At 37.0% G+C, this 17,806-nt stretch overlaps 1 protein-coding gene across 1 annotated transcript; it reads left to right on the top strand.

Annotated features, from left to right (window-relative positions):
- The first annotated feature begins 13,098 nt into the window (after positions 1–13,098).
- Positions 13,099–16,964, top strand: LOC113290979. Its single transcript, XM_026540559.1, has 8 exons — positions 13,099–13,234; positions 13,373–14,126; positions 14,493–14,785; positions 14,891–15,000; positions 15,133–15,348; positions 15,454–15,721; positions 16,570–16,708; positions 16,838–16,964. Exons 1-8 carry the CDS (start codon positions 13,099–13,101, stop codon positions 16,962–16,964), a joined length of 2,043 nt encoding a protein of 680 aa, XP_026396344.1.
- The last annotated feature ends 842 nt before the right edge of the window (positions 16,965–17,806 follow it).

Genomic DNA, 17,806 nt, shown 5'->3' with positions numbered 1-17,806 from the left:
ACGTTTGCATCTTGTTATTATATTGTTTATATATGACATCAAGTGAATTGATGTTTGTTTGGTGTGTTTTTATAGGACCACAAGAAAGCCTTCCGTGTTTGCCGCCATCAACAAATGGATACATGGGATTTGGAAGGGGACTATGGGGATGTTCAAGCGGCAATAAGAGCATCTGGGTTGTATCCCGCTGTAGAAAATTATGTGGTCACTGATCAAGTGACGGCAAATTGCTTCTTGGAGAGGTTTTTTGCTTCAACTGATACCATGCATTTCCCTTTTGGCGAGATGGTCATTATCCCTGAAGATGTCCAAATAATATTAGGTCTAGAGATCGTTGGAAAAGCCGTTAAGAAAGAAGATGACGGTAACTAAAAAGTTGTTTGGTTGGGACGAGGCAACGACAAAATCAAATATGTACGTGTTAAAGAAAACCATGACAAAGACTATTAAAGTCGTCAAGATCAGAGAGCTGTTTGGGAATACGATGGGCAAGGAATTGAATGCCGAATAAATTCAGCAAACTATCGCTGCTTATCTGTTGTTCCTCTTGGGCATCAGAATATTCCCTGACTTTAATGGTAACAGGGTGCATGTGAACAACTTACAATACTTGGATCCCTTGGAGGAGGTTCATGAGCATTCATGGGGCACTGCTTTCTTGGCACATTTATTGGCGGAGATGCATAGATCTTCCAAGGCGACTGTCTGTCAATTTAATGGGAATTTCACTGTATTATAGGTACCGTGAACTAGTTATTTTGTTTTCCAATTAGTTCTTTTCTTATACATTTCATTGGAACGATCTTTCATTTACGTAGGTGTGGGCTTATGAACACTTCCCAACATTGTTCAAGGACTACAAATATTTGGACTCTTCAACGTATGGTTTGGCACCACACATTCCTGTAGCTAAGAAATACTTTTTCGACAATAGACCGAAGCCCAATAACAGAACTCGGTCACTCGCCATGCGAGAGGCTTTGGACTCTATCGCTGTCGAAGAAGTAGTGTTTGACCCATATAAGAACGAAAGAAGAGTTCAATTTGCAAGGCATGACAATGTAGCATTTTATAACGGACCATTGTTTCATCCAAAAGGATTTGTTATGCATAACCCTCGCCGTGTGATGCGCCAACTTGGGTACAAACAGAAAAAACTTACGGGTAAATCTGATGCCAAATTCTCTCATGACTTTCCTCAATGTCTATCAGATGAACAACATACGATGGTAGTTTACAAACCATCTCCTCTACTTGTACATTGGAATGAAAGGGAAGAACAACAACTAGTGTTGGATAGGTTTGGTTGGGAATTGGCGGAAAACAGTTACGAGTCGGAACCAAGCTTCCTCATAAGTCATCTGAGGTACTCCCATCCTTATATTGTACGCCCGGACACAGAAACAGTGCCTCCACTAGCAGAACCTCCCTCCACAAGTGCTGAAAAACTTACTGTACTCGTACTTCAAAAGACCCTCACGTTGGTGGTACGTAATTCTGGTACACTTCCTGTTATTGGAATGTATATCTATAAACTTATAAAAGTTAACATACTGATGGAATAATATGACAACAGCTTTCGCGGCTAGGAAGATTGGGAAACTGGTTTAAATGCAAGAACAAAAAATAAGAGGTGTTGACCCCGGCAGAAATGAAGACAGTTGAGGAAAAGATAAACAAAATTGAAGATCCAAATGCAAAGGACTTGTGGAACGAAACGAAGAAGACGGTTCACAAGAAGCCAAGGACCGAGTGATCTAAGATGTTTGTTAATGTTTCTTTTATAGTATTAGTTATGTCTTCGAACAATCTACTTTCAGTTTATGTTTGTTTGTGTGTTTTGCTAAACTTTGAACATCTTTATTTCATTTGTTTTCGGTTTGGAACATCTTAACTTTACGTATGGTTTGTTAAACAATCTAGTCTTTGCTTATGTTATTATGTGTGTCTTGCTAAACTTTGGAGATGTTGATTTCATTTGTTTTTGCCTTAGAACATATTATATTGGAACATCTATGTTTTTTTTCTTCCAAAACCGGCATAATCGAAATGGTACGAACAATGCCGGTATACTGATTTATTTTCCGGACCAAAGGAATTTAGATTTCCGGCATGGATACGATTTTCTCGACAATACCGACATACTTATTTCTTTTCCGGACAAAAGGAATTTAGGGTTCCTGCATGAATACGAGTTTCTCGACAATGCCGAAACTCTTTATTTTCCTCACAAAAAAACGATCTGTGTAGAATTCCGGCATTATGAGGAAGTTAATTTCCACGCCGGCACCAAACCTGATATCTCTGTGTACTTATGGTGCTTCTCCGGCATAAAATAAAAACAACTTTCTAAACTGGGATAAGCTCCCGGCATTGCAAAGTTTTAACTAAATCATGTCGGCATGTACATAGCATATGGTTTAATGATTACAATTCAAACTTCCAAAAAAACAAAAGGTTGCGTAGAAGTGAACCACACATTTCCAAATTACTCTTCATCACTTTCTAATTTATGAATAGGAATTTCTCCCTTCTTCGGGCTAATTGATAGCTTCAACGCATCCCACAATTGGTGGTTCTCCTCATACAATTTAATCCATTCCTCCGAGTGATTGGGGATTATACCCTTGTTTTTAGTCAACGGACAAACCGGTGGCAATGGACAATTTTTCTTGAGCTTCAGAATAATGAAATGATTCCCGTTCACGAACGCCAAGACAACTCTTCTCTTCTTAAGAGATCCTTCGCATTTTTTCCACTTTGGCGTATAAGTTGTTTGTTCGGTGGGTGAAAAATAATGAACAACACAGTTAAATGTTTCCGCCACAAGATGCCTACAAACCGACATTCTCATCCAATATTCAGTAGGAAGGAGCTTCATATCGTGCTCTGTCCCTAAGACCCGAGATTGCAAACTATCAAACCCTTCGTCGTCATCTACCAATTGTTCATAGCAGATATTCTTTTTCATAAGTTGTTCAGCCATCCTCTTTCTAGCGTATTGGCATGGTGTCATCCTTTTACTAACCGCTGTCTCAAAGATTCCTAATTGTTCGGTCACGACATGGTAGCCACAATTTCTATCTCCATCGAAATCATCCATATACAATATACTCGCGAATAAACTCGGGAAGTTGGTCTACATATCTATTTTGGTATGGTAATGTCTATAAGTCTTACCTGTTTTGGAATCCTTATACATCTTCATATTACCAATTTTCAGCTTAATTATATCCAATCCATCCTATGCAATCTCTACACTTCCAATGTCTTCGATATGTGTTGGGAGACCGTACTTCCTTGGCCTACCCCTTCGCTTTTTAAAAGAGACTACTTCACCATCGTGTTGTTGATGACTAGGCATTGGTCCCTTACCTTTGTTATCACCTATCTTTGGCGTGACTTCGGAATTTTCACCTTGATGTACTTGACTTGATATAGGTTCCTTATCCTTCCTTTCATTTTTGATATGCAAAGCCGCCCCTTCAACTATGGGTGTGACTTCAGAATACTCTCCTTGTTCAATCATTGTTGGTACCTTTCCAGGCCTACCCCTTTTCTTTGTAACCTCCGCTATATCGACTCTAGGCGTGGCATATGCTTCCTCGGCTTGTTGTTCTTGTTCCATCGATTCAGTTACCTTCGTCGGCCTACCCCTTTTCTTTGGAACCGACACTTCATCGGCTTGTGGTGTTGATACGGAATCCGTCATTTGTTCTTGACTTGATAGCGGTAACTTCTTCGGCCTACCCCTTTTCTTTGGAACCAGCACTTCATCGACTTGTTGTGTGGATACGGAATTCCCCGTTTATTGTTGACTTGATGGCGGTTCATTCCTTGGCCTACCCCTTTTATTTGGAACCGGAACTTCGAGCCTTGATTCCGAAAGCTCACATCCGGTTGGGTCTCGTTTCTTACTCGCCTCGTCTTCACATTCGCGTTGACTCATTGCTTTCAATTATCTCCTTTGTTTTCTCCTTGTAATTTTAGTTTGTGGTCTACCGGGAGGATCTCCCTTTGTTGGCTCTTCACTTTGTGCTATCCATGGGAGTGTAATTATCCTTAGTTGGCTCAACAATACTTTTCGGCTATCCGAGTTTCCACGTGAGTAACCTTCATAGAATTCCTTTGCTTCATTTGTATCCCATGGTGATTGTCCGGGAGCTTCCGTAGGGGGAGGGTCGAAAGATAGTTTCTTCCAAAATGGATCTATAACCTCAATAGGTATCACTTCTTCATACTTCACAAGCATATGACGACACGGAAGCCCCAACGAAGACATGTCGGGACAAATACACACATCACCCGGTTTGCCGTAGTTTATCTATTTTTCCATTTGTTTAATCATATGTTTTATTGCCCATTGCGAGACGTTGAATTCTATTCCTTGGACCAATTTACCATATCGAAAATGTGATGTCATCCTTTCCATTGAGCTTTTCTCAAAAGCCTTCTTGATCCTATCGATATCATCCTTAAAGTATTGTTCAAATGCCTTGGTGACCGTAACCACGTTTCCTTGGCCGGACTAGATGAGATCTTTAAATCTCCCATGAGATGACTCCGCTATACTAGTTTTTTCATTCCCGTGGTGTCTATACCGATTTGTCCATGCACGCACAAATTTTTCCTTGAACTTATCCAACAATTTATCCCGACAATATGAGACGACACTTGGATACACTTCTTTATATTTTGCAATAAACATGTTCAATCTATTTTCATATATATCCTCGGTAAGAGACCAATAAACTTTCTCCCAATCCTTTAGAAATTCCAACCATTTTTTATGATTTTCATCGTATTCTTTGTCCACTCGCTCTTTAATCTTTCCTCTTTCATCTTCTTCTTCTTCAGGTGATAGTTTCTTCTTGCGAACATCTTCCTCTAGTTGAGAAACCATTCTCTTCTTAATATCCGCCTTAGAGGGTTCAAACAAAGCATGACAATGTTTTGTCACATTTTGACGTATATGATACGTACATAGGAAATTTTGTGCATCCGGAAATACATCGGATATAGCACTCATTAGTGCGTCATCTTGATCGGTTATGATGACCCTCGAAAATTTATTTTCCGGGAACAATAATTTTAATTTTCGTAATGCCCAATGATAATTGTAATCCCTCTCGTTTTCCATTAAACACCAAGCCAATTTAAATGACACCTTGTCCGATGTTTGCCCCACGATATTGAACAACGACATGTTGTATTTGTTTGTCTTGTAGGTGCAATCCATCATAAGAACACCACCACATGTATGAGCCAATTGTGAAAGCAAAGAATGCGCAATGAATATTTGAAGGGCTTTGTTGTCCGGTCCTCTTTTAATGATACGCGTGTAGTTGTGATCCCAAACTATCTTCTCAAATTCTTGCATAACGGTCCTCCCTTCCCATTCCACCCTTCTAATGGTTGCTTGTGCGCTATAGATTGTACTTAGAGAAGAAACGTTCTGATCATCCTTTTCCTTGAAGCCTCTGAGAATCACTATTGGTTTGATACATGCTTTGGTCATTATCTTTACATCCTCGAATTCATGAGGTTTTAGCTTCGCAACTAGGGAGTGACCAATAAAATCTTTCGGATCCCGGTGGTTATGACGACCAAACCACACCGCACAATCCCATTCCTTTTCTTTGTATCTTAAATAGAATACAAGCTTGAAGGGGCAATTATCCTTCCTCGTATGAGTCTTGTATACCCTATTGGTCTTCTTTGGATATACATAACCCTTTCTCTTATGGCTATTCTTCTCCCTGTATTGCCGACTTCTCTCGCAAACCATCTCAAAACGATTATCTGAACGTTGGGTATTCCTCACCAACACACACATGTTCTTAAGATCCGTCTCTTTTGCCCAAGAAATCGATTCTTGTGGAGATTTTATTCCCTACATAAGGACAACAATGGAATATTATAAGGTTCATTACAATCAATCCCCACATAAAGTTATAAAAACTAGGTGAAAAGTATTGTTTGGTAACATACCGGAGGCATTGTATAGTATTCGGATGTATCCGGACCAAGCGGTTTGGAATTTGTTGGATCAATGTATGTCACAATCTAAGGAATGAATGAAAACAAAATTGAATTAGTTCAAAAAAAAATTAAAGTACTATGCCGGTTACTATTTCCGGCATGCTCGACGGCAGTTCGGCAAAAACGACCTAAGCCAGAAATTAGTGCCGGCAATCTCGAAAAATGTTCCGGCTTTCTAGAAATGCACTTGAAAAAGAGCACCTAATTTTAAACAGTACCGGCATTGTATTTTCTTGAACATCGATGCCGGAATTGGTAATACCGGCATTCTCTTTACACAAGGTCCGACGCCGGAAACTGGAGCCGGCATTCCAGATACTTCTAAAACAACTCCGGTACCAAAAGTGACTAACATTTGGATGTTTTTCTAGTGGTACCGGAATTCTAGATATGAAAGATTCCAAGCCGGTATCTCGTGCCGGCTTGGTCCATAATTTTTTTACCACGCCGGTAATAGGTTCCGGCGTGCTCGATAATTTGTATAAGACGCCGGTATTTAAGTTCAAAATTCTCTAACTCCTGGATGTTTTATTGGTGGTACCGGCATGGAAATTTAGGAGGGAACCATGCCGGTTTGGATATTCCATGGAATATTCGGTGGTAGGTAAAAAGTTAACTTCGTGTCGGCATGATTTTTTTGGTTGAAGACCACGCCGAAAATTGTTTCAGAATTGGAGAAATCTATTGCCGGAATGGAAATAGCATGAATACTGTGCCGGTTCTGGTGGTGCCGGCGTGGTATTCATACTACGGGTATGCCGGCACCAAGCTTTTTCAGAGAAAAAATGGCGGTTTCAAAACAAAACAAAAAAACAAATTTTCGACCCTTAGCAGCATTACCTGTGTGTTGGGGTTGCTTGTATGTTGAACATGTTTACTTTCTTGGGTTGGTTCTTCAAAAAACACTTGATGCTCACGAAAATCATGATCCAAGAGTGTTGGTTCATCATATAATTTCAATCGTGAGTTGTTATCATTAACCGAAGATTGAATATATGATTGTTGTTGTAGTTGAGCTAAACATTCAGCAGCTGCAATTCTCTCCTCACAATCATCTTCCATTTTCACAAAGAAATTTCCACCCAAAAATATTTTTCCCTCCTTCTACTCTCACCTCCCTCACACAAATTCAAATAAAAATACAAACTAATCTATCCCCCAAATACTTAAGATTTTACTAATTATTATTAACCACTAAACCTGATTAGTGAGGGCTAGATTAGGAATTTAAAAAATAATTACATAAGGGGTGACCCAGATTTGATATTTGGATCCCTATTTTGTCATGTAGCTATATCCCCAAATTAGTTTTGATATCCCCCAATCGCGCGTTCTTTAAAAACTTTTTCTCCCCCACTTTTAAGATCGATAGATTTTGGAAGTGTTTTGCATAAAAATCACTTTATGACATCTTTACCAAACATTAGGATGAAAGATATTGCTATAAATATGTTTTCAAAGTACTTCTTTTTGAAAGAAAAAAAAAAGCATAACCAAACTTAGTTATATTGGCTCAAATTATATAAGTGGACCATAATGACGATGGCAAGTATTGATGCCAGTGAGTAATTTCGCATCTTCTCACGTATTTCTTGATAAATGGTTTAACGTTATTTTTATTCAATGATGATGGATAACATAGTTTATTGTTAGTAGAGCGTATTGTTATTATGTTAAGTACTTAACGACTTGACTTACTAACTAATCATGGTTTTATTATTTTTATGCAACGAATAACCTCACATTTGGAAGTGTAAGGTCGTAGAATATAGTGGCCTGAATCTCTACCAATAATGTCCTCACTTAGCCACTGTGGTCATATGATAGTATATGGTTTTGAATGGTCACAGCTGCGGTCATCTAGCAGCAGCTTCTCAGGAGGTCACCCATCCCACGATTACTCAATACCAAGCATGCTTAACTATGGAGATTTTTTGCCAACTATGAAGCTAATTATGCTGAAAAGGTCTCGTTGTTAGGAAAGGATAAACCAATACCTATATTACATTTGAAAAATCCTACCTGGCGAGTCGGAGTATTATAATAACACCAACTTAATTTGGAGTCGTCCTCCGCTCCGGAATATGTTTCATCCTAGACTCTAGCATTTTTTTCTCACTCATGAGACCCTTTCCCGACACAATCCGTCAAGCATACTCTTTCACCCTCGACAGGTAACCCGTGGTCGACTCTAATACCATTTGTAAGGACCTGATCCTCTGCCAATATTGTCCCCGCTTAGTCACTGTGGTTATCCGACAGTGTGGGATTTTCAACTGACTGTGATGCGGTCATCAATCAGTAGTTTTTGGTAGGTAGCCCATCCCTAGATTACTCTCGCCCGAGAACGCACAAATACACTGCTTTTTACTAACTATAGATCCAACTATGTTGAAAATGCCACAATGTTACGAAAGGACAAGGCATTACTTATATTCCACTCGGTGAACTCTTCCTTCCAAATTAAATTACGTACATAATATATATTTTGGAATTTTGAAAAACTAAAACTACATCGTATCTGAGTAAAATGGTTTCCTTCGGAAATGACTTAACATTTTAAAATATAATAGCTTAAGTGAATGAATTAGATTTTCATTATCTCATTGAAATAGTAAGAACATGCAATATGATATGTATTGTTGAGTAAATTCTGAGTTTTACTCTTTTCAGACTATTCTTAAACAAGAAAAAGAAACAAGGATCCGAATACTGTTAATATCTACACAATTATTCTTGGGCGAATGAGTTCAGGTGTTGTAATTTTGTTGCATCTTACATAGTTTAATATTTTGTTTCCGCTCGGTTGTTGGAGTATGTGGCGCTATAAACCACATATGTATCTAGGGATAGTCCCTCATGGAATAAAGAGGAATACATGTGGAGATTAATAAGCTTGGTCATCTCCATACATAGCACCGAGGCCTTTTAATCAAAAACCCACACCTTTTATCCCAAGGTGGTCAAGTGGGGTTCGAGGTTATGTGGTCCGGAATTGAGTAGTGTCCGATGGTACGTGAAGACCCTAACAATTGGTATCAAAGCCCATGGTTGGGGCTACTATCTGAACGTAGAAGTGGTTGTGGATGTTACCCGTTTTAGGGCGCGAGTGGATTCAGAATTAAGGTAGAGCATGCAAGGCCCAAAGTTGAACTGGTGCTCAAGTTGGAGTTAGTGTCTCACCCATTAACTCAGGTGGAGTAGGGTTCTAGATCGGTGAGGCAATGCTCAAGGTTGAACAGGCGCTCATGGTGGAGTTAGCGTCTCACACATTAACTCTCAAGTGGAGCAGGTTTCTAGGTGGGCAAAGAAATGGTCAAGGTGAAGTGCCTTCCTTCTCATTAACTCAACATGGAATAGGATTCCAGGGCGCATAGTGACACTAGTCATGATTGATGGGTAGCATATACAGAAAATAATTATATGGTGGAGTCTGATTGGACTGGTGAAATGGTTTAACCTCGCCAAGGTGGAGATTGTTGGAGTATGTGACGCGATAAACCACATATGTATAGTTAGGGATAGTCCCACATGGAAGAAAGAAGAGTACATGTGGAGCTTGATAAGATTGACATCTCCTTATGTAGCACCGATGCGTTTTAGATTAAAACCGCACACCTCTTATCCCAAGGTGGTCAAGTAGGGATAGCATCTGTGCTATGTGGTCGGGCCCATAGTAGGTTCCTATGGTCCATGAAGATCCTAACATCGTTCACTGAAAATAAGGAAGATGCAGAAAGGTAATACCATTTCAAAGGATCGATAAAATATCTTTGCAAACCAAAAAAAATATCAAATAATGTTTTTTGGGGGAACAAAATACGTAAACATTATTTCCGATATAATTTCATGGCTGGCTTGAGATATCATTCACTGAAATAAGGAAGATGCAGAAAGGTATTACCATCTCAAAGGCTCGATCAGATATCTTTGTAAACTAAAAAACATATCAAATCATGTTTTTTTTTTGGGACAAAATATGTAAAAATTAATTTCGATATAACTTCACGGCTGGCTTGAGACATCGTTCACTGAAATAAGATAGATGCAGAAAGGTAATACCATTTCAAAGAATCAATAAGATATTTTTGTAAACTAAAAAACATATCAAATAATAGGATGGGAATATGTAAAAATTAATTCTGATATATTTTCATGGATGGCGTGGGAATGTGAAAGGAGAGGCATAGTTTGAGAGAATGTCAAGGCGGAAAATGCTAGAAAGGATTTGTAGAGGTGAAGAACGAAAATATCTATCGGGTTTTCCTTTACTTTTGTAATGATAAGAAGGGTAAAATTGATAATAATAAATATTATATTTATATTCATATGTTGGAAAATCCATAAGTAAAATAAATTAAACAATACTTCACTTATGTATGCCAGATTTTTCCAAACTCGGGACAAAGATTCGCAGCCAGATTTGTTCTTAACTTGTCAGACAAATTATGCTTCTGAATATAATTAGTCATACACGCTAGTTCCTTGCAGGTATCTTTTTTTATGGTTGATCTCAGACCTCAAATCTCGATCAATACAGTTAGTCCTATTCTTATTACGACAATTTTCCTGAATTTCCATGTTATGCATAATTATATACGTGAAAATAGTCTTATGCATTTGACGAATATCTAAACCACGACATGACCCATAATTCACTGTGAAGTTCCGTTTAAGAAATCTAAAAGTCGTTCCACATCCTTCACAAATCCAATTGTCTACTGTTAAAATATCTCATTGAGCCACCACTTCCCCATGTATGAGGGGGCTGACGTCACGCTTGAATTAAGATTGATCATTGCATTGATTTCAGATAGATTTCATTTGCAAGATAATACTCATGAACGTTGATTTCCATTGATTGTAAAATTTACTTGGAGGAAAATTTCATCTTTAGGTCTTCAAACAAAGGTGATTTGTACAAAATATTTGTATCATTTTGTGAACCCAGAAGAAAAAATAAATCATACCAACAATTATAAGTAACGACAACTTCTAAGATAACAATTGGGTTTGGGTAATGACCCTTATATTGACCGACCAAATATATAAGGCATCCTATCCATACCCAATACATACAGTTCAGACTACCAAGCATTCCTGGAAAGTGTATATCAACTTTCTAGATTTTGAATTAATATTTCTCTAACATATTCGTCGGTTGGTTTCCTAAAGACGTTAGACAAAATGATTAATTATTTTTCTACAAAACAATGGTAGGTGTTTGAATGAAGTTGTTTTTCCCATATAAAGGTACTCATCGTTAGAGTCCCCTAGACGCCTGTAACCTATAATTATTAGGATTGAAGTAACCTTCTGCCCAGCTCTCAAAATTGGCTTATGCTCAATAATTCGCGGTCCACCAAATTCTTCAAATATCGAAACACCTAACGTACGTACTATTGATTGATAAAATATCGATCGACAAAATATAATATGTTTTCTTAGTCTCTTTTCTTTACTTGTTCTCTTTTCTTTACTTTTTTCCTTGTCAATTTCTCTTTACTTTTTTTGTCTCCTCTTTTACTAATCTAATGATAATAGGCCATCTAATGTTGTGTTAACTTTTGCAGAGCCATTTCACTATCATGAAAGGCATTCGGTATTGGACTTTTGTCCAATATATTCTTCTTCTGACAATGGTGTTGTTGCAGCCTCATGTAGTCTACACAATATCTTCACTAGCATTATTGCAATCTATCAGTATGGTAGAAAGAAACAGTATGTTCAAGTATTATGATTTTGATCATGTTTATGATTATTTTGATGTTCTCATGATCCCCTGTACCGAGTTAACTAGTCTGAATCAAATCGGAAGAATTCAAAATTTGAATTTTCTTCGCAATCAGTTTCCGCTCTTTCACAAGCGTGATTGGAGGACATGTAGTTACTTTCCATTCAAGTCACAGTTGACCCCTTTTTTCCTCGACTCTAGAATAATTTCTCTTAATACCCAGAATATTTTCTTTCCTTTTATCTCTTATCATAGTTATAACAATATAACTATAATTAGTTACCACATATATCTTTGGAATCCTTATATATATTAATCAAGGATAACCCATTTAAAATATTATTTGTTTGCAAATAAACATTTCTTCTTCAAACCCTAAAACCATGGCCTCATCTTCTAACAACCAAGTTTCATCCATTACCTCCCAGATGCAGATGACTAAAATTCGTGATATCACTGCTAAGTAACTAAGGCGTGCAGTGGGTTACTCAAAAGCTATCTCAGTTGCTACCGAGGACTGGGGTAATACTCTTATTGGTAAACTCCACTCCAAAGATCATGTGGAGACAGATACAGTAAGAAAAGAAGTTTGTCAAATCTTATGGAAGCAATACAGAGTAAGACATGTGAGAGCTCTGGTCAAAAACATATTTCTATAGTTTAACTCTATGGAAGTTGTTGAAGCTATTCTTAGGAAAGGTCCATGGAATGTTCAAAAGTGTCATCTCAATCTCAAAAAGTATGATCCCTATATAGATATTAAAGATCAAGTTTTCACTCATCAAGATTGGAATGTTCAATTCAAAAGCCTTCTTCTTGAACATCGTTTAGTTCAAGATATTGATGAAGCTTTGGAAGAATTAGGACCAAAAATCTGGACTGAACCAGCAAACTGCAGACCTGTTGCAGGAAGCACGATAACAGCTAGAGTTAGAATTGATCTAAAGAAGCCTCTCTTCAGAGGTGGTTGGTGGAATACAACATCAGGAGGAGTTACTTGGGTCAGATATCACTGGGAGAGACAACCTCACGCACTTTGTCAAGAGTGTTTTACAGTTGACCATGATGATGAAGAGTGCAAAAACGTAGCTGGAGATTTAAAGATAAGAAGATATACAAATGAGGAGTACATAGATCACATACATGAGCTAGATAAGGCTTATGGAGTTGAGATCTCTAATGACTTGGATCTTATGATCCAACAAATTTGTGAATCCAGTCAAAGGCAGATTAATGAAGGAAAATAAGAACAAGAAGAAGTTAGGAAAGCTAAAAGGTCAAGGAGTAATGAAGAAGAAACTGATCATACCTCTGAGTCCATTATGGATTCCCATCAACAGGGTAATCTTGAGAACATCAGGAATCATAATACTGAAACTACTAATGAAGTTGTTGAAGATATGGAACATGATCTGACCGAAGAAGGAGAACAACTTGCAAAAGAGTACTTTCATGAGGGTGATAAGGCTGCCGCTGTCTTGATAATCTCTCAACTTTTCTATTTCTTTCAGTTTTATAAAAAAAAATTATTTTCATTATTTGCTTCCTTATAATCCTTTTGACTTAAAATGAAAGTTTTGAGTTGGAATTGTCAAGGTTTTCTTGGAAAAGATACTAGAGATCATATTGGTTATCTTAACACTCTACATGCTCCTGATATTATTTTTCTTTCTGAAACAAAAATAAATGATAACATGATAATTAGGTTAACCAACTTTTTGTGCATGCCTAATAGTGTTTATGTCCCATCTGTTGGTGCTTCTGGAGGCCTAATTTTTTTATGGAAAGATGGCTTCTCAGTAGACATTGTTGGCTCAATTAGTAAAATGATCCATGCTATAGTGTCCAATGATCCTAGTAAAGGGGAATGGTTTCTTTCTTGTATCTATGGTACTCCTTATAAAACAGAACAAAAAGAACAATGGTCTTACATAAATGATCTTAGTAAATCTGTTACTATTCCTTGGGTAGTTTTAGGTGATCTTAACATTACTATGTGCACTAATGATATAAACCATGCTACTTCTTCTATTACTTCTCCTGAAATTCTTGAGCTTATAAAAGACTCAGATTTGACTGATCTAGGACTCAGTGGTTGTCCTTATACTTGGACCAGTAACAAACATGGCATTGTAAAATATAAATCTAGACTTGATAGGGCTATAATTAACAGTCATTGGTCAATAGATTATCCTAATGCTATTCTGACCCATCTCCCCCAAAGAGGCTCTGATCATACTCCAATTTTATTAGAGTTATATAAGGAAAGTCTAGTTAAAGGTAGAAACTGGAAATTCTTTAAACATTGGTTAAAAGATGAAAATTGTCATGATGAAATGAAGAAATCTTGGTATGCTTGTTATTCTGGTTCAAATGCTTTTGTTTTTTCTAACAAGTTATCTCACACTAGATCTGTTTTATCTAAGTGGAGTAAGAATACATTTGGTAACATACAAAGAAGAATTTCAGATTTGCAATAGAATATGTCTCAGCTCCAAGCTACGAATATTGATGGTAATAACGCAGCAGTTATTGATATTTAAAAAGATATCCTTGAATTAACTGATATTTTAGGAAGCTCAAATAGAAAAAAGTCAAGGGATTTATATTTTAATGAAATGGACAGGAATTCAAAATACTTTCACATCAGGGTCAACAGAAGAAGAGCTTGTAATAGAATTGATGCTTTACTTGCAACAGATGGTTCTTAGTGCAGGGATAGAGAATCCCTGGAAGTTCTTCTGAAAAATCATTTTATGAATATCATTAAAACCTCTCATCCTTCCAACAGTGCTGATTTTCTTAAGTATATTCATTCTTGTATATCTGAGGAAGACAATGAAGAGTTAGAAGCCATCCCAAGTGAGCAAGAAATATATAATGCTTTGATGACTATGGATCCATGGAAATCTCCAGGTCCAGATGTATTTCCTCCTGGTTTTTATCAGACAAAATGGAAGATTGTTAAAGAAGATGTTTGCAAAACTATCAAGTCTTTTTTCCATTCAGGTTTCCTCTTGAAGCAACTGAACAAAACTAGAGTATCTTTGATTCCTAAAACACAATCTCCATACATGCCGGAGGATTTAAGACTAATTGCATTGTGAAATACAGTGTACAAGATAATTTCCAAAGTTATTGCTCTAAGAACAAAGAAACACATCTCAAGTATAATCTCTCCTATGCAAGCTGCTTATGTACCGAGAAGATTGATTTCTGAAAATGTGTGTTTAGTACAAGAGATTGTTCAGGCCATGAAGAAAAAAGAAGGAAAATGAGGTATCTTAGCATTAAAAATGGACATGTCTAAAGCCTTTGACAGACTAGAATGAAGTTTTCTAATTGACATTTTAAAGAGGTTGGGTTTTAGCAGTAAATTCTGCCAACTGATCTCTCAATGTATTTCTACTACTGAAATTGAAGTTCTCATCAATGGTTCTCCTTCAACACAATTCCAGCCAACTCGTGGGAAACTTCAGGGTGATTCATTATCACCATATTTATTCATCCTAGCCATCGAAAGTTTTTCTAGATTTCTGGCTCATTGTGAAAAACATGGAGAACTCACAAGGGTAAAGATTTCTCGTTCTGCACCTAAAATAAATCACTTATTATTTACGGATGATTTCATTCTTTTTTGCAAGGCTAATACTTCTCAAACAACCAAATTGTTGCAGGTTATCAATGAATTCAGTATCTGTTCTGGACAACTTATCAACTTTAGCAAGTCTGTAGTTTATTTTAGTGGTAATATGGATCCATTTGATTGTCAAGATATTAGTGGTTTATTTCAGGTTCGTCAACTTGATATCAAAGAAGAAAAATATATGGGACTTCCTTTTTTTGTTGGCAGGAATAGGAAAATACTCTTTTCTGTTCTTATTGAAAAGATGGATTATAAATACTCTAAATGGAATGCAAGCAACATGTCGGAGGCAGCCAGAAGTGTGATGATACGAAATGTACCAATGCCGTTCCCATTCACCACATATCTAGCTTCGAGCTACCTGATGTCACAATGAATAAGATGAGCTCTTCTCAGCAAGCTTTCTGGCGAAATAAAAAGTCAAACAAAGGTAGACATATAGTTACTTGGAAGAAAACAAGCAAACCAAAAGAAGAAGGGGGTTTGGGCTTTCGTGATATGAAGACTTTCAATAGAGCTCTTCTTGCAAAATCAGCTTGGAAACTCTACACTGATAAATCTAGTATCATGGCTAAATCTCTTCAAGAAAAATATTTTCCGGATGAAGATATTTTTGAAATTAAAAATAAGTACAACTCCACTTGGTCATGGAGAAGTATTAGTTCTGAGTTGAGTTTTTATGAAGTATTTTTCTACAAAACAATTGTAGGTGTTTGAATGAAGTTATTTTAATGAACTGTAACATCTCCAGAGAAGTTTGGTTTGCAACTATTGGTTGGACGCCTGGTAATCATAATAGCCTCTCAGATTGGATTTGCAGCTGGTTTGATAGTCTCTACAACAATCAAATCACTGAACAAGACTTGGTTAAACGTGTCATTGTTGCTTGGAACATCTGGACAGCCAGATGTGATAAAGTATTCCAAAATAAAGATGCGAACATTGAGAATCATTAGTTCCTGCAGAGTGCGTTTTGAAGATCAAGCGATTACCTAGAATCACCACTAGACTAGGAAAAATAGTGTGAACAAAGAGAATGTTCAATGTATTCCCCCTCCTATTTACTTTCTTACTATTAACAATGATGGTTCTTTTCAATCTGCAAATAATGTTAGTGGTATTAGTCTAATCGAGCGCAATTCTGCAGGAGTTCAACAAGTAGCAAAATGCATCCATCTGAAGGATGTCAGGAGCGCGGAGCAAGCTGAAGATCTGGGACTTTGGAAAGCAGTGGAATGGGATAAAGAACAAAAGCTATACAGGGTGATCTTTGAGCTTGAAGCGAAGTTAGTAGTAGATGCAGTTAATAAAGATCAATGAGTTATTGATTGGAGTTTGAAAAACTTGATCAAAGATATCAAACAATATTTTAATTTTTTCACTTCTTGGAAACTTTGCTATGTTCCAAAAAAAAGGAACAAAGTTGCTGACATTCTTTCAAAGTTGGCTAAAGTAGATGGTGTTACCAATTCTTGGGGTATTAACCCTCCAGAAGTTATCAAGCATCAGTTAGATGAAGATGCTAAGAATGTAACTCTTTAACTCGATTTCTAATAAAATTCTTTTATTGCTTCAGAAAACTAACCTTCTGTTCAGTTTTATGACCTTTAAAATTTAATGTATCAAACTGATAACAACATTGAGGTTATACCCAAAGAATCTGATCAACAGTCTTTATCACCAGGTGTCGGAGCATGCAGAATCCACGTTAGAAATTTTCATCAGAGTACATACAATCGACACTGAAAAAATCGTGCATCAACTTCTTGTGATACTCATTCCACACTCGATACTTATCTTCTTGTTAGTACTTCTCTAGGCTCGTAAGTTCTATGTACTCTCCCTAATTTACCATCATTATAGTGTTGATCACTTTTATATCTTCATCTAACTCATCGTACAATAGTTGTAACATCTGAACAAGTTTATTTATTTTTTAATATTTTTTAAGCATATTTATTTTATATGAAATTAGCGATGTGAATAAATCGAAATTATTGGGGTGCATAAGAGAATAGATGTTGGCTAAAGGTAGTCGTTAGCTATAGAGTTTCTACTTAACGATTAAGTTTTTACCAGCAGAGACAATTTCTTTCGCTAAAGGGAGAATCTCTACTACACATAGAGATTTTATCTTCTATGCGTTCGTTTTATCATTTTCCATGCAAAAATTCTAATCACCCGAATTAAAATCCTAGGAATTCTAGGACAGGGCGTATGGTGGGTGAAAAGCACCCCCTATTTTTCTCCAGGTGGCCCCATGGGCTCTCTCTATAATCATCAACGTGGGACCTATGTATTGGTGTAAGTTAAATGTGAAAACAATTTAGATCTTCCTCTCGTGATAATTACATTTTTACGTTATCAAATTCCCGCTTATGACG

This window comes from Papaver somniferum, chromosome 6, assembly GCF_003573695.1.
Source record: "Papaver somniferum cultivar HN1 chromosome 6, ASM357369v1, whole genome shotgun sequence".
Classification (NCBI taxonomy): Eukaryota; Viridiplantae; Streptophyta; class Magnoliopsida; order Ranunculales; family Papaveraceae; genus Papaver; species Papaver somniferum.
This window is presented reverse-complemented; position numbering and strand designations above follow the sequence as displayed.

Bases quoted from the DNA above. Each gene is read 5' to 3' on its own strand.
- LOC113290979 (XM_026540559.1), top strand. From the start codon at position 13,099: ATGGATTCCCATCAACAGGGTAATCTTGAGAACATCAGGAATCATAAT. The intron at 15,349-15,453 runs GTAAAGATTTCT...AAATTGTTGCAG, and splicing joins AACATGGAGAACTCACAAGG to GTTATCAATGAATTCAGTAT. The intron at 16,709-16,837 runs GTTAGTAGTAGA...TCCAAAAAAAAG, and splicing joins ATCTTTGAGCTTGAAGCGAA to GAACAAAGTTGCTGACATTC.